General features: G+C 38.0%; 1 protein-coding gene across 1 annotated transcript; it reads left to right on the top strand.

The window, feature by feature from the left end:
* Positions 1–10,019: 10,019 nt before the first annotated feature.
* On the top strand, positions 10,020–26,215 carry FAM174A (family with sequence similarity 174 member A). The gene is given in 4 exon segments (XM_042787731.1): positions 10,020–10,370; positions 10,373–10,404; positions 20,604–20,738; positions 25,754–26,215. Coding segments are annotated over 4 exon segments (435 nt in total). The 5' UTR covers positions 10,020–10,124; the 3' UTR covers positions 25,776–26,215.
* The last annotated feature ends 1,539 nt before the right edge of the window (positions 26,216–27,754 follow it).

Raw genomic sequence — 27,754 nt, 5'->3', positions numbered from 1 at the left:
ATACCAACGGGCACAGCAACACCAAAATGGAACCTGAACACTGTTCAAAGAATTTTGGTCTAGTAACAATCAAAGTAGGTGGGGATGGAATTGTGTGTGGAAAGAGGAAATGGGGGCTTGGAAGTGTGAATATTGTGACCAATATGGAGACAGAACAATTGCAGGAGGACCATTTGAACCAGGAAACACGTTATATTACAATCCACCAATAGACTCTCAGGACTGGAATGGCCCCTTGGAAAAGGGTACCCAAGCCCTACAAGGACACTATTTGGTGTGTGGCGAATATGCCTGAAAATGGCTACCCATAAATTGGACTGGAGTGTGTTACGTAGGGGCAATCCATCCCTTGCTTTTCCTACTCCCGGAGGATGGAGGTCATGGATTAGGTGTTAAGGTATACAGTGATCTTGACCAATTTCAGCAATCCATTGAATCGGGACACCCACACTTCTCAACACTCTTCCACTCTTCATTTTTACCCTTTTGCACCCCTTTGTCCTTCAGTTGTGACTTGTCTCCACATACCCAGTGTGTCAGTCAGGCACCTGGGATGAGGACATATAGGAGGTAGCTCTTCTCTTTGGAGGTCGCTTCTTTACCAATGTCACTTGTACTACCACCAGCACCTTCCTCCAGCAGTCTCTCAGAGTTCAGGAGCAGGTTGCTGCTTATCCACCTCTGCGGCTTCTCTGTCAGAGACAGGCACAAGGAACCTGGTCCCAGAGCTCTGAGGCAATCAGAGAAGGGAAAAGACAGAGCTAAGAAATGAGGTATGCAATATGCACACTGTCTTGAGAAAGGGAGAGTGAATGATGCATGGAGATGAAGAAGGACTAAAGACACCATCACCATCTACTCAGCCTTCCTGCAGGCAAAAGGGGCAACAGCAGTGGGGATCTGCCACTCGTACCAACCTAAAAAAGAGTTTTCAAGTCTCTGTTAGTGAGTATTGATGGTTCATTATATTAGCTTCTAGTAGGTTCCTGCTTACTGAAGGACTAAACTATTTTTTTAGGATACTATTTTTTTCCTTTTTTGTTAGTCAAAGCTTTCATTAAGAAACACAAACTTCTAAATATGCTTTTAAATTATATATTGAAATTTGTATCATGAATGATATACATATATGTAAACAGTCACAAGTTTCTCAGAGGCAGACATTCATCTGACAAAATAAGGATGTAAAATGGAAATTCTGACTGAGTGAGAAGTATGGTCTGAAAAACAATTCTACTACAGGCATCACTTACAGACAATATGCTTTTGTATTGCCTCCAGCCACAGAGAAAACTTATTTAAGGCATTCTCTGATTTTCCTCCTATATCTTCTGATATAACATGATCTCTTACATAGGAAGAATTATGTATTACAATATTCATTTAAATGTGGCAGATAACTGTTAAAAGGTTGTAAGCTTCATTTTCTAGCATAAAGTATTAGATTCAAATACATGGACCAGTATTTTCCCCTGACATTAAAAGATTACAAATACATTACAATTTTAGAGGTATTTCCAACTTTTCTGTGAGGCATTGTTTTGGAATAAAATTGTGCGTGAGCATATTCTGAATGTGTTCTTTTTTTCTCCCTTTTTGTAAGTACTCTGCTAATCTAATTTAGGTGGAAAAGATGGGTGTTATGACTCTAAGAACATAACTTAGCAGTATCATTTGTCCTCAGCCTCACTGTAAATTTGTCTGTAAGGAACCTGTATATAAAAGAGGGTGAGAAAAATCCCCAAAACCACTGTTGAAACTTTCATATTGGAAAAGCTGTTAATGATAAAAAGGGCTGACATAGAAAAGGAAACTTGCTATAACAAACAATTCCCACAACAAATTAGTACAGTATTAGGGCATTTAATCACATAATTTAAGACTGAATTTTTTGTAATAGTTATGGCAATTACAGGTTCTCTTTTCTGCTGTAATATAATTATCTAGTGAAAGAACACAATGTAAATGTGCAAGACATTCTTGTTGGTTTACCTCCATAAAACCCCTGAGTTACAGCACATCTGAGTCTTGGTGTCCCATCTGGACAGGCCCTTTTATGAAATTTTCTTCCCTCTTTAGGGCTTTAGTTTCTGACTGCATCTTGCTTGGCTATGATACATTTCATACTTTTTTTTTCTAAACTTCTACTTCTCAACAAAAGGCTACTGAATAAAGATTATTTTTCTGTCTGTATTATATTTCATTGTTGACAGGTAAAACCACCAAATATTTAACAATAATAACGAATAACAAGTGTTATAAACAAACAAGTGTTTTCCATATTTTGTTTAAATAGAATTCAACTGTTACCCCAATATAGTCTGCTCTTTCTTTACCTCCTTCATTCAGCGTGTCTTTGAAGACACAGAGTAAAGAAAGATAAAAAATATTTCTTTACGTCCAATTGTAAAGCTGTGCTTTTTGACACCCTGACAACCTTTGTTGTAAACCAGTTAGGTATTAAACCAACTATTCTTTTAACACCCCTATCTGTTCTAGGATTTCAGTAAAAATTGATAATGAACTGTACTTTGTGTAGTATCAGAGTAGAATAGCATCTAATCTTATGAATTTTAATGTAAATTACGTGTGGGCATAATGCTGAGAATCTAAGCCATTGAGATACGAGTTTGTGAAAAGTCCAGGCAGTTTCCAAGCAGAAAACCATGATACTGTTTTACAGAGGAAATAAAATGGATTCCTGTAACTGGTTTATTTAACTGCTGTATTTGTATTGTTCCTAAATCAAGCATTTTTTTGGTGATGTTTACAACACAAGAAAAACTGCGGAGACTTTATTTTAGTTTAGGCTTTTTTTTTTTTTTTTTTCCTGTAGTTCACAAAAACCATCTTTTGGGAGTGCACTAAAGTGTTAAACAGTATACTTCTCCACTGAGGCACCATACTGAATTTTTGATGCTTTTGCAGGGAAGAATGCAGGCAAGCAAAACAAAAGTTTCAGAAACAGGCAAACATATGACTTTAAAATGTAAATAATTATGCAAGGCAAGAGAGTACTCTTACATGTGGAAATTATTGATAAATTTCTGGCATCTAATTAGACAGTCATGAAGATAAATCAAACTGATACATTAGATTTTTGAGAAGTAATTAAAATGGTAAGCAGTTGTGCTGGGTTTCTGTGGTGGGGTTTTTGGTAGCAGGGGAGGGGGCTACAGCAGTGGCCCCCTGTGAGAAGCTTCTCAAAAGCTCCCCCAGTTCCAAGTTGAACCTGCCTCTGGCCAGGGCTGAGCCAATCATTGGTGCTCGTTTCACCTCTGCAATACTGTATTTAATAAGGGGAACCTGAGAGGGTGTTGAGACTCGTGAGGAGGAGTTATGAGAAGAACGACCACCCAGATCAGTGGAAGGAAGGAGAAGGAAGGTACACTGCAGTAGAGCTCCCAGTATCCTGGTGTGAGTTGGCAGGGCTGCCCACCCTGCCACCCATGGAGGTCCACCTGAAGCCTGTGGAGGACCCCACACCGGGACAGGTGGCTGCGCCTAAAGGAAGCCAGGACCCTGAGGGGGAAGCAGCCTCCACTGTTGTAGTTCGCTGCTGGGAGGACTGCAACATACAGGGGTGACCCATGTCAGGTCAGCATGGGAACAGCTGCACTTCGTGGGAAGGACTCACTCCAGAGGGGTTCTTGTAGGACTGTCTCCAGTGAAAGGAGACCCACATGGAACAGGGGAGGAATGCGTGGCATTCACCCCACCTCCCGAGAAGGAAGGGGTGGTGAGTTGACTGTAACCGCCATCCTGTGCCCTCTGTGCTGCGGGGGGAGGAGGTGGGGAGCAGAGTTGAGCCTGGGAAGAAGGGAGGGGTGGGAGGAGCCGGTTTTGGATGTGGTGGCTCTTCTCACTATGCTGCATTGCTGTTAAGTGTTGTCTTTGCTAGTGTTTGAATTAGTGATGTTGTTTTTTTTTTCTTCCACTAACAAGTCTGTCTTTTGCCTGGTAATGGGTGAGCACCCCTCCCTGTCTGTGTCTGGATTCCTGATCTGTTTTGCTTTATTTTCTCCTTCCATTCCTGAGAGGGGAAGCGGTGGGTAAAGGGCTGCATGGTGTTCAGTTGCCCTCTGGGCTCAAACCACCACACAGCAGTACTATTTAATTTGAGGCCCCAGGCTCCAACCCTTTTCAACAGCAGACATCCTACATGCTTTTGGCAGCACGAAACAGCCACAGGCCACACTCATCCTTTTAGAGAATATTCAGTGCTTCCAGGAAGGGACAGAACTACCATAGGTGCATCAAAGATGTGTATCATGCAGACAGATTTTGCCAAGTGTAGTACATCTGTGCAGGTGAATCTCTGTGTACAATGGAGCATCTCAGAAAACAAATGAGCTGCTGTCATGAGAACAATTAATATATTGTACTTACTGTGGCTCTTCCTACTGGGGCCTTTCTGTCTTTTTGCTCATCAGTTGGCCAGCACATAGCTGTAATTTATGGGTGAGAGAGCAGATTTTCAGGAAGCACTGCAGCTGACAGAATTTGGTAGCAACACTTTTTTACTTCAGCTGAGAGATAGTGTGCCTCTAGGAAGTTTACAATGTCTCTGTGACAGAGGAAGAGGCTGCAGTGGTCCAAAGGCTCAAAACATGTAGGAACCACAGATTTAGATCAATTCAGTTAAGAAAAAACAAGCAGGGGACTCTGATAGAAGGTCACGTATAACAATGCATGATACAAGCTGGGACTCCATCCAGCTTTCATCTGTAGGTAAAGAGTCCAGATTCTGCTGCAAGCTGTTGGATCTAAAGATAAATGTGAAAGCAATGAAAGACAAATGCTGTTCACTGTAATATTAGAAGACACTGATGTAGATGAAAACCTTTCAAAAAACCATTTGTTCAGACCAGTAATAAGAACTCATTTTAAAACCCTTAAGCCAATTTATTTATGCTAGAAACTACTGAATTTTTTAATAGATGTATATAAAACTATTTCTTCTTTGCAACAAATCCAAGTAGTTTGTCTACCTTCAGCAATTTGCCATTGTATTAAAGCAGATGATACCTGGCAACCCAATTTTATGAAAGCACTATAAAAGAGCAACATTTATTGTTAACTCTTATTATTCTTCTGCTCAAAATAATAAAGCAAAATACAGAGTGCAGAAAATGCCGTGATTTTATTAGCAAATATCACCCCAAACATTCCATTCCAAGAAAAATTTAAACTTATGTGATATATTCCTAAGTATATGCTCATGATTTACAATAAAAAGCATGAGAGATATTTATTTTTTGCAGCATTCTTTGTCCTCTTAATTACTTCATGTTCTTGAGCATATGAAATTGATCCTGGTACTATCAGAGCCTTTTAGTATTACAAGGACAAAAGGTAATAAACAAACATGGAAATATAATACTAAACTCAGTGAAATTCCTCAGTTCCTTAAAGGCATTTTGCCAAAAAGTTACACAGAAGTACAAGAAATATTTTAATTACAATAAAGATTTTGTGTGGAAGTACTGTGACAAGAATACCATAGAAGTGTTTTACTTTAATGGTACCAGATACAGTAGTCACTGGATCTGTAATTGCACACATACTGGAAGAATCATTCCATGCCTCTTCTGGAGTACATGTGTGCACCACCAGAATATCATTCAAAGTCTGATTTTAGACAGTATTTTCTCAAACTTTGGAAGTACCCCTGACCTTCAGATTCTAGATACCATTTTTACATCCAGGAAATCATATTGTCTTTTTCACAAAGTTTCCTTTAAATACAATAGCTTAATTAGTTTGGTCGAGAGCTAATGAAGAAATTTGAAATAACAATTATGTAGACCTAAATATTTGGATTTCCAAAGATATCTACCTAAAGAAGCACATAGCTGCAATCTAAAAAGCAGTCAGGGACCAATCTCCAGCTGACTGTACAAAATGTAAAATGCAATACTTTTTCTCTTTTTAGAAAAGTTTTGTGTTTTTTTACAAAAGGTATCTGTAAATCCTTTACAGAGTATATTCTGCAATCCTCTGCCACAGTTTGTAGTTACTTAGCATATCACAGGGGGAAGAGCCATTAAAATAAGAGACAGATTAACCTCTGGGCTTTTTTTAATTAATTGCTCAAAAAGATTTATGGTCTATGCAAGGGTAAGTATAGACATATTTGGACAATGATGTCCTCGGACAGCATAAATCATAGTGACTAGAATGTGGTTTGGAGACCTACAGACTGGGATAGTGCTATTCAGGTTTAAGAGCTTAATACAGTTTAGAGGGGTAGCAGACAGCCTGCACATGGGTGTACGGTCACTTCTGGTTTCTTAATTTCTCAATATCACCTGAAAGTCATTCCACAAGGACTTTGTAAAGGATGACATCAACAGATTGATAGGGCGGAGGAAAAGAAAATAGATGTGTTCTGTACTGTACCCTTTGTCACTGAAAGTATCAGGAAGCACACAATGACATTTTAGTTGAACTAGCAAATGAGAAAAAGAAAGAAATTAAAAAAAAAAAAATACAGAGCTCCTAAGTGCCCTTCTCTGAATTACCATTTCATTTCCTATGAAAAGGCCTGTTCCCAGACATCCTTGACACTCACATAATCTTGCAAAGTAATTTGCCTGCTCTTTCAATTCATCTACAAAGCTATTTTAAGGAACTAAAAAAACCGGCCAATTTTGTTTTTCTCAAAGGTAATAGTCAAGAAAGCTCTATTAATTTTAATGGACAATTTAGCAGTCTCAGGGTCTTTGACTGGCATTCAAGTTCTTTCACCTTTTGGGTGTAAGATACGAAAGTTCTTTATTTCTTTTGTAAGTGAAAAAAGTTCTACAACTTACAATGAGGGAATATAACCCTAAGGCACCTCCTTTCATAAGCTGCTCTATATCAGGATGATTGCACCATGTCACCATTTGTTTCTCATTCTCTTTCCCGTCTTTAGCTCCAAGCAATTAATTAGACAACAATTACTAACAGGTAGGTACACTTAAAAAAAAGTAAATATGATTGTCAAGTCAATTTCCACATGCAGGTTGAAAATTTTATCACATTTGATTGAAGAATTATAGTTCTCACAAAGCAAATTTTTGCATACAAACAAAGTTTATTTATACCTGACTCAAATACTAAACAAATTTATGCATTCCAATGAGTTAAAAAAAACATAGAGAACTACAAAGACTTCAATAATTGTTTTATTGAAAATAAAGAACACAAAATTGCTGTACTGTTTTCTGTTCTGAAAATTCAGACTATGTTACCTTGCTAAAGTAAGAGCACTAGCTTCTCATTTTAGAAAAAAAATCAAACAACTTTCCCTGTCCATACAGCAGTAGAACACTCAGTTTTAAGGAGGGTAGTTTTGCAAATATAAACATTTAAAAATGAGATTAAGTCATGCCATAGTCTTCACTGACCAAGACAATCCTTTTTTTTTTTTTTTTTTTCCTCATGCTTTTCATCTGACTTAGAGTTTGCCATGCAATACCTCACTGCATTCCCCTGAGTATCCATCATCACTGTTACATTTCACACAGATCATGCATCACTGACATTTCTTTAGGACAGTTTAACATGAATGACTGATATTCTAAACAGTATTTCTCCTTGACTTTTAACGATAACACTTTCTTCAATCATAAGCCACTGTGCTGGAAGGCAGTTGCTTGGACCTGTCAGGAAGAAATATACCTTAAAGGAATTCATGGGGAAGAAGCAGCCTGATAGATATTGGGGGTGCAGGGACCTGAACTGGTCAAGCTCTATCAAAGTTAAAAGTTATAAACCTTCAATAAGCTATCAAGAAAGTTTACTCACATGCTCCCTTCAGCAAAAAATGTTGTTCCAGGCATCTGAAACAATACTCGCATAAAAAGGACCACGATTTTTCAAGGGGAAGATATACATATGATAGTTAAATGGCACACAAGCTATTCAAATGAGTTTCACCCTTTCCAAATTCTAATTGTTTGTGTGACACAAGACCTTTAACTTGTTTTCCTAATTAACTAACAGATAAGTTGTTAATAGTTTATTAACTAATCACTGTTGGAATTATCTATATGTGATTTTACATGACCCAACATGATTGATAAACTGAAAAGTTTAAGGCACCTGGGACATCACAAGTCTGCTCATACACAAAATCTGGTTGTTATCCATGTTACTTCAACTGCAGAAATATTACAGCACAAGGCTTCTTTGTTACTTTGTTATTTTATTAATTTCCTTCTACACTGTGACAAATGAAAAACAGCTCACTGCCAGTGTGGATTTCCTTTTTTTCTACATGCACATCTAACTCCTGAAAGCCTTTCTGCAGTTCACTGTTCACAAAAAAAGAGCGATAATAATGTAAGAATAAGAAATAATGTAATAATGGACTCTAACAATTAAATGATTATTTTACCATAATGGCATTTACTTAAGGAACAGATGACAGAAGTGTAACAAATATTATGGCAGACTGACTCCATACAAAGTGTTAACCTATGTCAGGGTCCGGTCTCCCAGGTTCATGAATGCCCAGTAACTTCATAAAGTAGGGACTACTCCAGCACTTTGGTTGTGGCCGGCTGAGACACTGTGGGGGTGGGGTGGGTGGTTAGCTCCACCAAAGACGTGTTCACCAACGGGTACAAAGCACAACATATTGATCTAAGGAAACCAGATGGCCCTCCCCCCTCAGGAAATGTTGCACCTGGGGGGTTGAGACATGCCCTTTGTTAAGATTGTTGGGACATGCCCTGTGTTTTATTAAGACATGCTGTTTATCTGATAACATGGGAGTTGCTAGGGGAGGGTCAGCGCTGGGGGCTGAGGGTGGGGGATATTTTAAGGATTTATCGGAACTAATTGTAATAGTCCCTCCCTATTCCTGGAATTGTGATACATATGTAACATTCTACAGAATAAAAAGGAGCTGCTTTTGGCTCCAAGCCCCATGTGCATTTGGAGGAAATGATTCTCCCATGCACCCAGCACTGAATAAACATACCTACTTTATAACCTTACTGGTTCTAAAGTCGTGATTCCGCGCCTCATTTTTATGCACTTTTTCAGTAGAGTTGTGGTTACAGAAGATCAACAAAACTCATAAAGTTTAGTCTGACCTTAATAATGATTGGCTTTCAGTTACCTCACCTTACTTATATTCCTATTCTACAGAAATCATTGGTCATCTTTACTGCCTGATTTGAATAGAATGGGGGGGAGGGTAATGATTAGCATATTCATGTTATTTGCTGGAAATCATTATCATATGCAAATGTAACCCATGCGTGGTTATGTTGGACAGGGGTCCTCTGGTGGTCGTTGATAGTCTTCCTCACTGTGTCTGCTGATTGAACTCCATCCTTTCGCATGCTTATTTCACCTTTCGCCGATGCTCACTGCATCTTTGGCCGGTCTTCCAAACCAAATCCGGTATCTTCTGGTACCTATTGTTTTGACTCAAGATCCATAATCAGTACCCATTGTTTTAATTCAGAGTCCATAATGATTCGTACAGTGTTCAAGGCACACAACATACTAACTACCTATTCCGAAGGCCCTTAGTGTACTTTATATTCTCATAGCTGCTATAACTCCATTTTAAAATCAAAGTCATATTCTAAACTAATATCAAAATAATATTATAGGATTCAAGCTATTTTATTAAGGTAACTGCGACACTAATATTTTCCAAACAATCATTTCGCTTATCTTTCCTTAACCATTTCGCATAAACGCTTAGTATAGGAAAAGTCGAGCAGATCACAAACCTGGCACCTCATCACCAGATTCTTAGCGCCTGGCCATTTTGTCTGAGACGTCCCATACCGGCTTGGCCTACAAACGTTATCTTCAGGCTCTGAAAGGCAGAACTGAAAGCCCGGCCGGCAGAAGGCGTAGCACAGCACCAACGGCGGCTCCCGCCGCCCGCCCCGCGCGGCACCCCACGTACCAGCGCCCGCCGGGCCTCGCCCCGCGCTTGCGCTACGTCACTGCCGCCGGGAACCGGGGCTGGTCGCGCGCCAGCGCCTCCATGGCACAGCCGGGTGACGACCACTTCCTGTTCCGGCTGCCAGACGGCGGCCGGGCACGGCCGCGCCAGGCCGCGGGGTGGCTTGGGGGCCGCGCTAGGCAGGAGGGGGTGGTGGGGAGACATGTGGCCGCCGCCGCTGCTCTGGCTCCTGGTGGGGCCGCCGCTGGCTGCCTGTCTCGGTGAGGCTGCAGCGGGGGGCCTTTCCCTCCAGAGTGGCGCCACCGCCTCCTCGCCCCCCATGGAGGCGGCCGGCGGGGGCGCCACACGAAGCAGCAGCAACCGCCTGGCCGAGGTGTCGGCACCGCCCGAGCAGGGCCAGCCCATGACCCAACGCGCCTTGTCCGTGCTGGTGGTCGCCAGCGGCGCCTCATCGTTTACTTCTTCGTGATCCGGACCGTGCGGTGAGGGCGGGGGCCGCATCCACCGGAGTGCTGCCGCGGGGAGCGGGCGGGCGGGCGGGCGGGGGAGGCGCTGCTGCCCCTCAGGGCCACCGCGGGGCGGGGGTCAGCGCGTCGCCGAGGGGCTAGGGCTGGCCCTGCCCCTGCCCGCGCCGGGCCGGGCCCAGCCTGGTTCTGGCGGAGGACCGGCGTGCGGAGCGCGTCTCCGCTGCTTGCGGGGAGCGCCGCCGGCTGTGGCGCCTGGGGAGCTCCTGGTGCCGCCTCCACGCCGTGTGTGGGTGGAAAAGGGCTAGGTCGGGCTCCGCTCACAGTAGTGATGCCACACAGTATTGGGCGTTTCCCGTCTCCCTCCTCTTCTCTGCAAGTGGGCTTGTCACTACTGACATCTGTTAGTCCACCTGAAATTAATGCTGTGCATTCTGTGGGTTATTTTTATTCGGTTTGTAAACTTCTGTCTCTCTGAGCTACCGAATTTGTTTATCTCTCCTTCTTTGTCAGAAAACATCTTCCTTTTGTGTTTTCTTTTTCAGTAAACTCCCATTTCATGCTTTCTTAAGGAAAGGGCCCTTAAAGAGCTTTTACTACGAATCAACTGCTTTCACGTTTCTCATGGAAACTCTTGGCTACATACTTTTATGTCCTGTTACAGTTAATTACATTGTTAATTACAGTGTTTTGTTGTCCTTGCAGTTTTACTTGCTCTCTCTAATGCTTGAACTGTGAACTCTTCTGGGCAAGGCACAAATGTGTGAATATGCATAAAGAACATTCATCATGCAGCAGGTTATCTATGTACTTTTCATTGTACTGGTGGTTAGTGAGTCCAGTACCTTCATCACTTATTACAGAAAGGTAGTTGAAAGATGGTGGGGCATTTATTAAGACACGCAATCCAAGTAAACTAGGATATCCTGATTGCTCTATACCTCCTACAGATCACTTTTGAGAAGCCTTCAATCTTATTTTCGTTAGAATGCATATCTTGATGATAACGTACCTTAAAGGAAACAGCATAATATTTTAAGCAAGTGAAAATGGACAAGATCACTTCTCAGTGTTCCTGTTCCTTCTAATAGGAGCCTGTTGGATTTGGAGTTATGAGTAATACTATATAAAGGCCGAATAAATAAAAGCCTGTCATTGCAGGAGCTAAGTAAGGAAATTTTCATCTACTGCCATTATTTTCTGGATAAGTGGCAATTATTTAATATTCTGTTTTTGATAATAAGAAGGTTGCTGTTCTGCATTTGAAATTAGAGTGCTATATTCTAGGTGCTACTGTAAACAGGAAAGTTAAACCTCATGTTGTTATTCTGTAATTCTGCATCTTTCTGTTGCATCTTGCCTTTGGAATTCAGGACAGATTAAGCATATGCTTTTGAATTTCAACTTGTGGCTGAAATATTTTTGGCAATGGTTGTATAGGAAATTTAAGGTTTAGGTATAAACCTGCCAATTTCCTTTTGAAAGATATTCTCAGGATGAAATATTAAATTATCAGATATATTGTTATCAGACATAGAAGCTTCAGGGCTTATTACAAACTTTCAAGTAGGTCACCCAGCTCGTGCGCGAAGGGGAGGCAGTGGGTGTAAGTTTTCTGTATTTTAGTAAGGCTTTTGATACTGTCCTTCATGGCACCCTTCTGGGTGAGTTGACCAACTGTGAGACGAGCAGGTATGTGGTGCACTAGATGCAGAACTGGCTGAATGGCAGGGCTCAAAGAGTTGAAGTGAATGGGGCTATGTTTGACGTGGCCAGGCACCAGCAGTATTCCTCAGGGCTCAATTCTAGGGCAAATTCTGTTCAATATTTTTATCAATGATCTGGAAGTAGGAGTTGAATGCACCATTGGCACATTTACTGATGATACTAAACTGGGAGGTGCTGTTGACTCTCTTGAGGGACAAGAGGCCTTGCAGAGAGATCTAGATGGATTGGAGCATTGGGAAATGATGAATGGGATGAAATTTAACAAGTCCAAATGCTGGACTCTGCACCTAGGGTGGAGTAATGCCAGGCACAGGTATAAATTGGAAGAGGAGTGGCTGGAGAGCATCCTTGCAGAAAGGGATCTGGGGTGCTTGTTGACAGCAGGCTCAATATGAGTCATCAGTGTGCTCTGGCAGCCAAGAGGGCAAACCTCTGCATCCTGGGGTACATCAAACACAGCATGGCCAGTGGTCAAAAGTGGTGATTATCCCACTGTATTTAACAATGGTGCGGCCTCACCCTGAGTGTTGCGTGCAGTTCTGGGCCCCACAATTTAAGAAGGATGTTCAGGTGTCTGAATGTGTCCAGAAGAGGGCAATAACACTGGTGGAAGGGCTGGAGGGCATGTCCTGTGAGAAAGGGCCTAAGGAGTTCTCTGTTTAGTTGAGAGAAAAGGAGGCTGAGGGGCAACCTCACTGCTCTCTACATCTTCCTGAGGAGGCAAAGTGCAGAGAGAGGCAATGATCTCTTCTCCCTCTTACCCTGTCATAGGATGCATGAGAATGGTTCAAAGCTGCACCAGGGGAGGTTTAGCCTGGACATTAAGAAGCATTTTTTTACCGACAGGGTGGTCAAACACTGGAACAGGCTTCCTAGAGAGGTGGTCCATGCCCCATGCCCGTCAGCATTCAAGAGGCATTTGTACAACTTTTGCTCAGCCCTGAATTTGTCAGGCAGTTGGACCAGATGGTCGTTTTAAGTTCCTTCCAGCTAAAATATTCTATTCTAGTCTATTTTAGAGCCTCATGCAATGCTGCTGATACTACTGTGTAGTACTGTAGCCCCAATATATGCTATGTTCTTGGCCAAATTTTATTGCTGATACATCAGAAATAAGTGATCCTTCTTCCATACAAGACTGCCTACGTGCAGGCCTTTCCAAAAAGTCTGATATGTTTTTTCAGACCACAGCAGAGAACAGTAAATTATTAAAATGTCTAAAATTTGTTTCTGATTCTTAAGAACCTTCTTTACTGAACATGAGTTATGTTGGAAGTATGGATCTTAAAAAAAAAAAAAATTAAAAAGTCACATTTATAGAAAGTTACAATTTGAAAGGATTTTGGAACTGGAAAACTGTTGAGATTTTTATCATGCACAAAACCTAAAATTCTGGGACCAGGTAGTCTAACAATTTCACAGGAATAAAACTTTCCTCAAACATCTGCATACCCGCTGTGCTCACAAAAGTCATCATGACTGTTGTGTACAATGTTTTCCCAATTTCTGCAGGAGAAGCTTCATACATAATGACAGCTTGGGCAGTTTTATAGGAATGTGCACTGCTAATCTGGCCAAAGGAAAAAAGCAATTCCACATTCTGTGGAACTAACACATTCTGGTTTCCAGTGTATCACTGCTGCACACATTGTATTCAGTTTAATAGCCTGAGTTTGTAGTTTCTGCTCTTCTCTAGCGTCTCTCTTCTCTATTAGACTACCTGTTCATTCTTTCTTTATTTTAAATGTGTGGGAAGATGCTGTCTTTGAGAACTCTCTCTCTCTGTGTCATACCTATATAAAATGGGCCAGCATCTTTCATTATTAAGAGAGGCTAACAGAAAGACTTTTGTACTCATGCAGATAATGTGGTCATGAAACTTGTTTCTTTGAAAGCCAGGCTAAAAGCAGGAACTTACCTACAATAACAGTGTAATCAAACTGAGAGTCAAGGAAAAACAGAGATGTTATTTTTGTGCAGTTTGTGATGTTTTGTTCTACTGGGAATGCGTTTTTGCATCAAGAAATTGTATGACAGATATTATTTGGCTTTACAGTAATTGATATTAAAATGAAAGATGATTGAAAGAGGTGCAAATTACGTCATTAATAACACTTAGGAATAGGATTCTATCGAGCATGGTTGTTGTAGTTCCCTTTCAACTTCAATATTGTATTCTATTCTTACTTAATATATAAACAGCCTTCAACCTCATTATCAAGAGGAAAGATCTATAATTTTAAAATAAAAAATAATGTTTTTAAAGTTCTGTTAAAGACTTTACCTGGGAAATCTAGGTATTCTCTGTTGATACACGTTTAGCCAAAGCTTTGCCTTATTAAGGAAGGTAGCAATCTCTTCCTTTATATATTTTACACATTTTGAAAAAGGTGTGGCTTTTCTGTTTTTAGAGTCATATGATTTTCTTTGAAGATGGTGCCCTGAAAATATGTTTTCAAGAAAACGATACAATGCAAGCTGATACAGCTTTGGTAATATGGCTAACACTTAACTTTCTTCCACATAGGAGATGAATTTTGATTTGGAATGGTTATGTAAACTATATCAGTTTGCCATCAACCTTCTCAAGTGACATTGCTGATGATGCAATTTCTCTGTCAGGAAAAAAAAAATAAATCTTAATTTAATTTCTAGCTTTGTATGGGGACTTACTGTTTGAATACCCTGATTACAAAGGTTGGGCTGCTTGCACATCTCGTTGTCCTGGAACACTGAGAAGCTTAGTTTGGGAGGCATTATTAATAGCTGTGACAAATGAAATGTTCAATCACAGGGTGGCAGAGGCTTGCAGACAGCACTGGAGACTCTCTGGTCCAATTTCCTGCTCATGGCAGGCTCGCCTACAGCAGGTTGCTCAGCTCTTGTCCAGCTGAGTTCTGAATGTGTCTAATGATGCAGATTTTACAATCTCTGGGAAACATGTTCCTGTGTTTTACCACTCTCACAGTAAGAAAGTATTTTTTTTCTGTTGATGCTGATACTGTTTTGTTTTCTCCAATCACATTGGTTAAAAAAGTTTTTACTGTAGTAATACCTTTGTCTTTTGTAGAGTCCCATGGACTGGAGGTCTTGCTTGCACAGATTTGTTTTGCTTCAATAGCTGATTCTGCCAATTGCAATAGAGGTTTTTGGCTTTTATGAATTTTTATTCTGGTATATATCAAACTCCTTTTATGACAGAAGTTTTGCAAAGAACAAAGTATTTTGCACCAAGATCATACAGCAGATCCATCAGAACTAGGAAAACTAAGACACGCTGATGGCATGTTCAGTCTACCAGTGTTAGTTTTATTGCCTTTAGTTTTGATACTTAGATAAAATAGCTTATGTGTGTGATTGCCCTTCGTGATGCATAGAAAGACTGAAGTTACAATTCACATGTCCTCTTGGGTTTTCTCTCTATTAGCCTGTCTAGAGAGGTTTTTTTTTTGTTTTGTTTTTTTTTTTTTTTTTAACTTAAAGCCTATTGCAGACAGGTCTTGTTTCATGTTTATGTAGGAAGAAGTGCATGCCCTTATATCTTCAGTCTTTCTGAGGTGATGAGAAAACATGTGTAGTAGATAAAGTGAAATAACTTTTTTTCTTTTCAGAGAAAAGTTGGCTACATAATTTGGCATGCTAAGTAAGACATTCAAAATATGTTTCAGTATGAATTGTATATCACGATTTTAATTTAAAACAAATTTCCAGGAATTTTTTTAGCAGCCCTTTGAAGGGTGATTACTGAATGTCTTTCATGAGTATGAAATCTGTAGCTCATGCATGTCTTTCACAGAAGAAAGGCTCAGTTAACTTTAAGTAATAACTTTATGACAATACTTTTTGTAATGGACATAGCTCATGAGACTGTGAATTAACTATACCATGTCTTGTAGCACAAGGTATGAGAAAACTAGGATTGAACTTTCCCAGCATTGGGGCAATTCTGGAACAGATAAAACTTAGTTCTGTCACGCAGACTGTTACCAGACTCCTCCATGGTATTTTTTGCTGAGCTGTGACTGTTTCTCATAACTCACCTACCTATTTGAAAGTAGTCTGTCTTTTGAACTATTGAGCAAGAAAATCTGAGTTTCACTTTTGAGAAGTCATGTAGTGGCCAGTTAAGACTTGTCTGTAGGTTGAGGTGATGAGAGAGCTGCAATTTCCTTGGCACGTGCTTCTCAGAATCCTCTAAAATATTGTGAAGCTGAAGGGTGCTTAGTTGAAGAAATTGGTTAATTGTACAGTTTACTAACAGTAAAAAACTTGTAGTAGAAGGACACTTTACCTAAAAAGACAGGGTGATTAGCAATTGCTACTTTATTGAACTGATCTTGTTTAAAGTGTTTGTGATTTGCAGTACCTTACACCCAGACAAATTAGGATAGTGTAGTATAGCTTGCTTGTTCTCCTATATAGATGAAAATGACTACAGGAAATTGTTACTTTATGCTAATGTTTCTTTTTAGCATTTAGAGACATTTGTATGTTAAGTTTGCAGTTTGCAATGAGTACGCCATATATATTTAATGTATTTAATCATGATAGAAATTCTATATGTGTATTGCAAGTCCATTTCTGTCTTTTGTTATTCTAAGTAATTCTGTTAGATCAGTACTGCTGTATTTGTCAGTCTTCTTTTAAGAAAAGGTATTGCTGATTATGCTCCTAGAGTGGGGCTTCACTCATGGCACTAATAGAGTATGGATTTATCCCAGCCTTTTAAATTTAATTTAAGTTTCTTGAATTTGCATGGAGTGGAATCATGTAACAGTAGAATGAAGAAGTCTTGAACTTTTTGTAAAGCATTTACAGACTTGTCGAGTAGCACTAGATTTTCTGTGATTAAAAAGCCATCTCATTCAAGAAGAAAACTAAAAACCTGTTTTCTTTTTTCTTTGGCTAGGTTTTTCTCCAGTGTGTGCAGTATTTTTGTTTTTCTCTCTGGTACAGTCTAAGGACAGAGTAGGTTGTTTCAGGCTATGTTTACATCTTCTTTGTGTTGGATTTCCCTAAAAGAAGGTGAATGTTATTTGGAGGCTGTTTAAGTTACATCAGCTTGTAAGCAGCCATTATCCTGCAAATCCTACAATGCTATGTTCTACACAGAAAATACATGGAAGGGTCCTTGGAAAAAAATATTTTACACCATTATTACGCTAAAATAATTTTCTGGATGGAATTAAGGACAAATATTGCTGTGACCCTTTTACTTGGTATCAGATTCAGGTAAGAATTGTGTTTGAACTGTCTTATTGCTTTGCCACTTCTAACTGAAGTAGTATTAGACACTGAAAATACTGCAGTTTCTCAAGATACATCCTATCAATGTGTTGATATACAAAACTAAATAAATGAGTTGTCAAGATGTTTTGTAAAAATGAAAATTCTTTCATGTAAAGGTACCTTGCCCTGTTGCTTTTTGCTTTTTAATGATTATTCTGTTGCTGTTTGGTGCAGATGTGTTCAGAAGTTTGTATTTGAAAGACATTAGCATTCAAAAAACAGATATGTAATTGAAATTACGTTTTTGTACAAGGAAGTTCTGGGATCTAAGCTAACATTTAACTGCCTGAGATAACTTGTGATTCTGAGATTTCTATCAGCAGTCAATTTTGTATTCCCCAAACAAGGAGGTCCCATGTTATGTAATGACTGTTTTTTATCTAAATCAGTGTACTTGTCCCACCGTTACAAGTCCCTTGCAGTTTTATGTTTCTTTATGCACTGGGTGTCTGGGTGTTCTTTAAACTTGACCTGTGGTTTTGCTTCAATTCTCATTTTCTTAAGGTATTTTCTGCCTTTTTTTTTTTTTTTTTTTAGTTTTTACATCAACATTTCTGAGTTTCTCTTATTTATTTCTCCTCTGAAATTAACAGTCTATTATCTATGCCATCTCTGATGTTGGTCAGATAATATCTGCCAGTATTTGCTTTTGGATTCCTCTACTGCTCTGAGCTGTATTTGAGGAAGGATTGGGACTGAGCATGTAGCATTAAATTTTTATGTACTTTGGAATCAATTCTAATAACTTTTTTTTTATTAGATTACGAATTATCCTTAATAACTACAAAGATAAAAATTGTCCCTGTTAAGTTCATGAGAGGCATAGAGAGTGCTACTGACTTTAATGAAATTGGGGTTTTGTCCTGGATTTTCTTTCTAACAATAACAGGGTAAAAGGTTTTAAGTTAGTTTTTGTTAATGTTTATGACACTGCTCTAGTATCATACTTACGATCATACAGTCATGTTACGTGTCTCCAGTATTCTTCTAGCTTTAGCCTTTTGACCAATCTGTATGTAAGCAAAGTTTTCATGTCACAAGTAATTCTTTTATCCCTTTTTTAAACAGCAGTCATTTGAAACGAGAAATTTGTGCCAGCCTTCTGATAAGATTTTTTTTGCATTATCTGCAATCTGGACATTTGCTGTGACTGTTTTAGGCTATTCTCAACTCACAGTAGTGACTCACCTTTCTTCTTAACCCATTAAGTAAAAAAAAATAAAGTGTATAGTGAGATTGGTGGAAATACCGACTACACAAATAGCATGAACTACCTCTCCTTCATTTCTTCTTTTGTGTTCAAAATAATTTTTAGTCTGTTAGAATATCTGGGAGTGCTTGTCCTAGTGCCAATTGCTTAGCTTCTACTTTAGTAAAAAAAGACAAAAGATACAGTATGTATGAAACCACCATATTTTTCATCACGCTTTCATGTTAAAGTTTTGGAATTTTCTCTGCTTCGTTCTTTAAAGTATACAACTTCTTTCTATGTTGAGGACTAAAGGCCAGATGAAATGAAGGAAGAAAATGGACAGAGCTTTGTCTTGAACCAAAAGGTGAATTTTGTGCCTTTGTTATTAGCCTTAACTTTAAACAATAAAGTTAGGTACTTTAAGTACCTGAAATAAGTTGCTGCTGTTTCAATTCATAGCTGAGGGTGGAGGAAATGATAATAGTGATTATTTCTTTTCATAATATCAGAAGTTGGAGCACTTTGAAGAAAGGTATGTGTTTTATACCCTTCCCATCCCAACAATGTTCCATTTGCTTCTCCATTCCAAAAGGGGGTCTAACTTACTGGCGTATAATCTAAACCAAGATTGGATACTGCTGTGTGTTCTTCCAAATTTGCTGTGGTGTGAAAAGATGAATGCTTTCCCAAGAAGCATATTTTAAAAAATTATTTAAGTACACCACAGTTCAGGACAGAGTCTGAAGCTGAGAGTCTCAATATATTTTTTGATATCACTTACAAGGTAGTTAAGTGGTGCCTCAGTGTGGGACAGAGAGGTGATTATGCACAGTATAATAACAGTATAATATATTGTACGTAGTATGATAGTACATATTATAGCAGCATAATATGTTATACATAAATAATCTTTGCAATTATTAGCTCTGAAATATCCAGTATTAAAGTTCCTGAATGTTGTAAACACCTCTTTTAGGCAGCTAGCTTGGCTTTGTAAATTCTGCAGTTTCTAAAAGGAAGGGCTACTATCATCTTCGAGTTTAGCACTAAATGCCTAGAACGCAGTTGTTTTTTTTTTTTTTTAAGTCAAATGGATTTCCTGTAGATGCTGTTTGCTAGTGTACAGTAGCTGAAAGTGATTCTGGTCAACATTTTGTAAACAGGTGACTATGCATAGTGTTTGCTGAGTGGCTAGTGGTCTGAGTTCCTGTTTCTCCAAGACTTGAACAAGGCATATTTGATCCATATAGGACTAGTTCTGTAAAGCGAAATGGAGTGGGTTCAGTGTGTGTGTGGCTTACATGGGACTAAGGCCCATGCAGAGAGCCATGGAAGGTGAGAAAAGCAGGTCCAAACAGTCTGTTCATCTGCAATAAGTGCTATGCCTTAATCCTGAAATGTGAATCACTGCCTCTTCCTTCTGTGTTTTAGGATGCATACAAGACATTGACTCTGCAAGTTCTCTCTTATTTCAAAGTGTAATTATAAACAATGTTTTTAACTTGATAACTATAAAAGACCTCACATATGTTATTAAAGTTTCAATGTAACTCATAACTTACATCTTTCCTATAACTTTGTTGAGTTTCTGATTTGATCTGTTATTCTATAGAGATGCATAAAGCACATAGAGAATATGTAGCAAGACAATTTTTTTCTCATTGTAGGATCTGCTAGAAATATGATTTTGAATGTATTTTTACCTGGTTCTTGCATTTAGATTCCAAATACCTGTATGGGCTTTATGTATTCACTACAGTAATTCTGTACAAAACTGTAGAATGACATTCTTAATGGCTTTAATCATTTCATGTAAACTCTTGACACTTAGAATAGTCTGACCTTTGGATTTCATAGAGCTAAGTGTGTACGCATTACATATGCTAAGTTTTTTTCATTTATGCTAAGTATTAATGTAGCTGTATTTTAAGGGACAGTTTTCTTATGTTGTTGGAATAGAAAGTAGAGAATGATTTATAGAACTTAAATGTTTTAAAATACATTTCAGGCTCAGAAGGCGAAACAGAAAAACACGAAGATACGGAGTTTTGGATACAAACATAGAAAACATGGAGCTGACCCCATTAGAGCAAAATGATGATGATGACGATACAACACTATTTGATGCCAATCATCCTCAAAGGTTTGTATATAGAAATCGAATGTACTTCTAGCAATAGAAGTGAAGGGACATGGATGATAAGCAGTTTCACTGAGAAAGCTCACTGCTGTGTTTCATATGCGTGTAGTTGGAGAAGGGATGTCAAGATCACTTAAATTTTAATTGGACAAGAATTTAGTGGGCAAGAAGATAAATACCATTTGTCTTTAGCATGTGAGTTCCAGAGAAATGGAGAGGAAGGTAGGTTATTTTTGTTAGAGTGTCATTACTGAAGCTTATGTTAAAGTCTACAACTAGTTTATACCTTTATCTTTTCTTTTTTATTTTGAAGGCTCCTCAATTTTTCCTGTGTTTTTTTCCTATGAGTTCTGCTTTCTCATTGCTAAAGTAGTCAGCAGTTAACTGATGATCCTGCACCAAGTTTTAGATTTGGTACTGCTGCATAGAAAGGTACTAACTCTTAATTCACTCTCTGAGACTATGTAGATACAGGAAAATTTTTTTGTATTTCCTTATTGTCTTTACACTTAAACATTGTGATCAATTCAAATTTGAACTTACTCAATTCAAACTTAAAAAAATTATTCCTTATTGAGTAATGCCACCACACTGCACATGCAAAGACTAGTAAAAAATTTGATAGAATTGCTATAGTGAGGACTACTGTCAGGTATCAGAAGAGGTAAAATAATTAATTTTGCCAGTCACAGCTAGTAATTGATTCAACACTGTTTAGTTTGAAACTGAATTAATCTTAAGCAAAACAATTCAACAAATACGATACATCATGTCTTGAGTTAAAAGTATTGGAGTAGTAAGTCAGATGTTCTGCTGTTTATCAGGAAACAAATTTGGATGCAGTTCTGGTAAAAGATTCAGTCTTTTTAAACTTTGTCTCCTTAGGGGGGATGTTTCAGATTATTTTTTTTTCATAAGCCAAAGTCTCTCTTTCCTTTTTGTCTCCGCCATACATTAGAAAAAACTAGTTGGAATCTCTCTACTTAATGCTCCTCTGTACTGGAGAGTCATGTGGTACTTAATGTTGCACCATGCTACTAGTCTTGTTCCAATATAAACTATGGCTATTGCATAATAGGTAGTTGTCACATTATATCCACAAATTCCCTTCCTGTCTTTATTAGGTCTTTTAAAGTCTCTTGTAAGTCAGCATACTTATTAGACTTTGAGGTATATGATGAACACTTAACTTGATATTCCTCGTAAATGTTTGTTTGCAGGAGTATCAGGTAACTAGGAGTAACTAGGAGTATCAAGTTACTAGGTATGAACATGACAATATGGCTTGTCATCATTAACAAACAGTCTTATACAATTAACAACAATATTGTTGTATTCATGTTATAGAGGTTATTTCATACTCTTGTATGCTTATTTGGCGTTCATACATGGTTGTATTTGTTGCTAAGCTTCAAGGAGCTGATTACGTCTCAAGCAGTATTTTATCTAAAGGGACCATACTATTAATATGTTAAATAGCTATATGCATGGTGTCTTCTAGCGCAGAGGAGGCTGTGTTAACAGTGATATTGAAATATATGTGTCTTAGGCATGTAGATATGTGTTCTGACTTTTTTGACTGCTTGTAATAACTTCCATTCTGCCTATTTTGGAAATTTTAGGGGGATTATATTAAGCTTTCCAGATACTGAAATGGCAGCATGTGTTTTTTTAACCCTACTCTTTTACTTCAGTAGGCTGCTGTCTAATTTTAATTCACATCCTACAGATAAATCTAAAATGCCTCCTTGAAGCTTACTGTATACGAAGATAAACAAGATTGTATTTTTGAAGTCTGAAGCTACAAAACCTCCCCAAAGTGTCAAAGTGATTGTGTCTGTTTTCTTTAAACTTCTTTGCATACCTTAAAATAGAAGCAATGAAAACCCTAGAGGGAAAGTTCACTACAGTAATATCAGAGGCTTTCAGAGGGTGAATTTCTGATTTATTTTTTGATCCCTGTATGTTTCTAGACACTTGAATTTGAGGGAGAAAAAATTTTAATTCAGGTATCTTACTGTAGAAGTATCTAATATGTATAGTACTTTTAAATTGTTACAAATCCATTTTGCAGTCATAGGCTTGCAGTGGCTTATGAAGTAACCAAAGTATGTAAAGCAGATAGGTGCTGTTCCTACCTGGTTTACATGCTTCAGTTATTTCATTCTTGGCTATTTCATTCTTGTCCCTGACAGGACGTATAAGGATAAAACAGAAGTGAAAACAGTAAGAAAAAAATGTGTGGTTTAGACTGAGATCCTTATTTTTATTTTACTTTTCCCTTTTTGCCACACGAACATGCTATGCTGTATATGTGCTTTTTAAGGAGATAAACTGGAGAATTTAACTGTGACAACTACAAAAAAAATCACATTATTAGTGTTGTAGTTGGAAAAAAAAATAAAAAAGCCAAAAAACACACCAAAAACCCCCCTCCTAATTTCCAAATACTCAGACCCTCTTTAAATTGAAGTACTGCAGCAAATAATTGTTTAGTTTAGCTCTACCAGGCAATTCGGAAGTATTTGAAAGTGGATTGCTGATCCAGACCATTTTAAAAATAGTCCTTTGGATAACATATGGTGCAAACAGTTTGAATACATTAGTGGTGTTTCATTTAGCTGATGGCATAGCTATTGTAAGATAAATCAATTATTTATTTTAATAGATACAGTTCCTCACACACTGTAGTATATTGTTGATGAAAGAACTGCTAGATAAGTAGTATTTGATTTTAAAAGCATCAGCTTCAGCTGAAAAAGCAATACCTGAGGTTTTGATCCAAGTCTAAAGAGCCCAGAAGAATTAGAGAAAGAAGTGGCATGTAATGTTTGAACATGTCATAATCTGGAGGAAATACATAGAATGATGTAATTTGTGGTGTAGGTTATTTTTCCCCTATTGGGCTGCAAAATGACTTGAAATGTTATGTTTGCTCACAGAAGAGATAATAACGTCAACCTCTCAGGCAAACAGCAAGAAAAGTAATTCTATTGGACCAACTGAGTGATCTAACCCAACTTAGTTTCAACAAATATTTCTGTTAACTTGCTGAGTAAAACTGACTCGAAATCAGAAGCAGCGCCTTCAGAAGAGAAGAACTATAGATAATAAAGGAATAAGGTGTTACTGTTGTTTCAGGGTAGCTCAGAAAGTAAGTGCTATCAGGCTTAGTCATTATTTTGATATTGGGAGCTTGAGAAAACAAGGACTTCAGTTATGTTTAGTCAATAATGTGAATATACTCCACTTATGTATATTGAGAGCTTGATGTGTTCTCTGTTATGGGGAGAAGGTCTCAGAATTTTAAGTAACTTTTTTATCTCGAAACAGTGCTTGTGTGTAGGAGGAAAACAGTGCTGAATGCTCCACAACAGTGCTGAATGCACTCCACAAATCTCTGTGGAACTGCTTGATAAAATGCTGTCCAAACTTTGTAGAGCAATGGCATTGCTGGGAGGGAAGTTTGAAAATGAATGTAGAGTAATTTAAAAAGAAGAAAAAAAAATCCTTAATTTGGAATGTACTTTTTTCAGTTAATTTCTTTCCCCTTGTTTCAGCTAAGTCTTTTGCATCTGCACTGAAGCTTAGTAATCAGTCTTCATGTTACTTCTTAACCAAGAATGATGAAAGGGAGTACAAAATGCATAAGAAATCAAAGAGTCGCTGAGGACTACTTGATGATAATGATACTCAGATACATTTGCAGTAATTCAGAGGTATGGTTGGCTGTTTTTTTGGTTTGTTTGTTTGGTTTTTTTTTTTTTGGTTTTTTTTTTTTTTAGATAGCATAAATACACAGTCAGGCTTGGAGCATCTAATTAGGGAACGAGGAAGAGGAGCCTTTAGTGATTTTTGAGATTAGTCCTTTAAGTAAATCATAGTTGCAGTTTTACTTATCTGCAGACAGCAGTCAGCTTACTCGGTTCATAAGTTTCTTATCATAACTCATAATGGAAGACACTAAAAAACTAAATGCAGTTACAGGAAATTCTAATCTACATGTTCTGGTGGGATCATATACATTTGTTATGGATACCAAATTACATAAGTATTGTTTTATGTAGGAAATAGTTCTCTTTTTTCCTTTTTTCTTCATGACCTGTTAAGACTGCAGTAGTATCTACACTGCTTTCATTTTTCTTGATTAAAACAACCAAGCTTTTTTTTTAAGGTGATACTTCACAGCACAGTATGCATAGAAATCCCTTGAGGCTTGTTTTGGCTTAGCTGGTAAGTCTATTTAAGGTGGAGAAACTGGCTTCTGTCCTAAAATTAGCATAGCAGTGTTAGTAAGTTACTGGTGTGCTGATACCTTTATTACTTAGAGCATTGCTGTTTTATTTCAGAGCTATATGAAAAAAGTCCACAGCGCCCTCTGTTGTAATATAGATGCAATTTAAGTGTTCTCCCACTGTCATCATGTAGCCACACGTAGCTAGTCTCTGTGCCTTTTCCTTTGGGGCAGCTTACCAAGATGGGATGTTTTAGCCATTTTGTTCAATAGCATACTATATTACATGCCGAAGTTTGAAATTCTAACCTTTGGTTTCTTGCCATGTAACCTCACCTGCATGTCAACTGAAGTACAGTATCCTAATATCACATCTTGTTTTTCAAAGGTATGTCACACTAATAGTTTACAATCCTCATTAAATCACTTCACACACAAACTACTTGCTGCACTGCAAGGCACCAGGAAAAGCAGTTATTCTATTTTGGTAGCATTCTCACTACCAAAGTTTGAATAGAAACTCAGGAGCCTTGGAAGTTTAAAAATATATCCAAAATGGTAAAAACCCAAGTTTCTTGTAAGTGAGCTTTCTCTCTGTTTGGGAGGTTTTATGGCACTTTGCTTCACAGTAATGTGGTAACAATGAGTTTTTCCAGGCAAATTTAATAATAAAATGTTACATCTCTGTGGGTTTTTTGGCAATGTTTAAACTGCAAAAACGTAGGCTAAATTTCTCCTTGAAACAGGACATTTCAGATTAATGAATCTGTTTCTTCTGTTGTAGAGACGTACGTGCCTTTCAGTGAAAGAACTTAATCTTAGAACCGGAGAAGAAGACTACTTCAAGGGAGGAATAAGAAGCAAGAGGGTATGCAAGTTGGGGGTACTAATTTTATTTGTGTATATTATGGCATCCTTAATTTGTTGCAATAAATACTGTACCAATTTGTTGTACCTTTTTGTATATAGAGGACTCTAAATGTAAAGCCTACAGAGAGAGTGCACTAAAATAAAAACCTATTTGGAAGGGAGATTACTTTTAAAACAGGGTATTTTTCATTGTTACAAATCTTGTATGCCCTAAGTGTGGTATACTCTTTTTCTACAATAATCTGGAATGTTAACAAATGTTTTTGCTGATACTAAATTGTAAGTAAACGTAGCCTCTGTGGATTCTTCAGGTTTGTTAGAACTTGATTTTAGTTGAGGAGATGCTTTATCCCTTACAAATAAAAAGCCAAACTACTGCCTTTTGTGTTGAGCCTTTTTTAAAAACTGAATTAATATGTTTTATGTAAACTTTAGTGAACAAATAAAAACTGTTTACAGTGCACCTAGCACTATAGATTTTAAGGATATTAATATAATCCTGTAAAACACAGTACTGCAACATCTTTTTGCTGTTAAGACTACAGATTACAACTGTTGAGTCAATTTTTTTGTGAGATCCATCTTCAACTTGTGTGAACAGATGTTGGTCACTGACTTCAGGGTGCTGCTGGTGTAGTCTGTGTGTAGCCTTGTTTACTTTTTTTGCTTTTTAAGCAATCTAGGTCAGATACTAAATTTTCTATAACTCTAAAAAATCAGAGGCAGCTGTTACTATGAAATGTGTGGTAATATTCACATGAATGTAATTGGCATCCAGCAGTTACATCCAGCAGCTATTTTTTAGCTAGTGCCATAAAAATTAATAGAAGAAGCTTTAAGATCTGGAAGACCTAATTTTTAAACAGAATGTGTTGTAGTTCCCACAGGAATCTTGATAATGCAGCCAAATGTTCAAAATCCAGTTCATTAAAATTACTGTGTAAATTCACTGCTAATTCTGTACCTATCTAGTATGAAGGTATAAACTTGATATAGCAGTTTTGGTGTGTTTCCTGAAAGTTCCCGTATTATGGGCTACATAGAAAGGGGGATTATTTCTTCTGACTCTTCAGTCCCCTCTTGGTGTTTGAACAAAGTCAGAATACCTTGTTTGTCTTTGAGTTTATTTCTACTGTGATAGGTGGGAGGGCATCTGCTGTAGACCTTTAACCCTGTACTAACTGATTTGCTGTACTGAAACCTACATACTTGCCCTATTAGCAGCTCAGATGTGGTCTGAAGTAGTGGATGCCAATTCAGCCTCACAAGATAATTTGCATCTACAGTTGTCCATATGTCACACACAGCTGGGAAATATATTGTGTTTACAATAAATGCAAGATACTATTTTGCTTCCTATCCTCTGGTACCCAACTTCTGTCCATATTTAAAGATAAAATTAAAATGAAAACACAGCACTGATTCCCAGAGAGGCTTAGTTGGGGAATCTAAAGACGTAATGAAGAATAGCTGTGTCAGAGACTGCATGTGAGAGAACAACAAATAACAGAAAGCAAAGCATGTTGCTTCCATGTATAAAAGGGGTCATCAGTGTTAAAACTAAACAGAACTGCAATCTTATTTAAGATTTTAATTTTTTAATGGTGCCACATATTAGCCTTAGCATTAGAGACTAACTTCCTGACATCCTAGAATTAGTTGTTTTAATTTTGTAGAATCTTTCCAGGCTTTGAGCTGAATACATCCTGAGAAGCTGTTATGCTTGCTAACCATAGATACTTTAACTGTTTAAGTGTGTTAGAAACACTGGAAAGGCAAATGCTCAGTTTATAAACTCTTGTGTGTCCTGCAAGTAAATCTTGAGATATTCCTGAAGGAAAAACAAAATAGAACAGGTTATTTACATTTCTAAGCATTTTTTTTTTGGGGGGGGGGGGGGAAGAGAAGAGGAAAA

This window comes from Tyto alba, unplaced genomic scaffold (assembly GCF_018691265.1).
Source record: "Tyto alba isolate M040663 unplaced genomic scaffold, T.alba_DEE_v4.0 Super-Scaffold_13, whole genome shotgun sequence".
Lineage (NCBI taxonomy): Eukaryota > Metazoa > Chordata > Aves > Strigiformes > Tytonidae > Tyto > Tyto alba.
The sequence above is the reverse complement of the archived record's forward strand: the minus strand, read 5'-3'. Positions and strand labels throughout refer to the sequence as shown.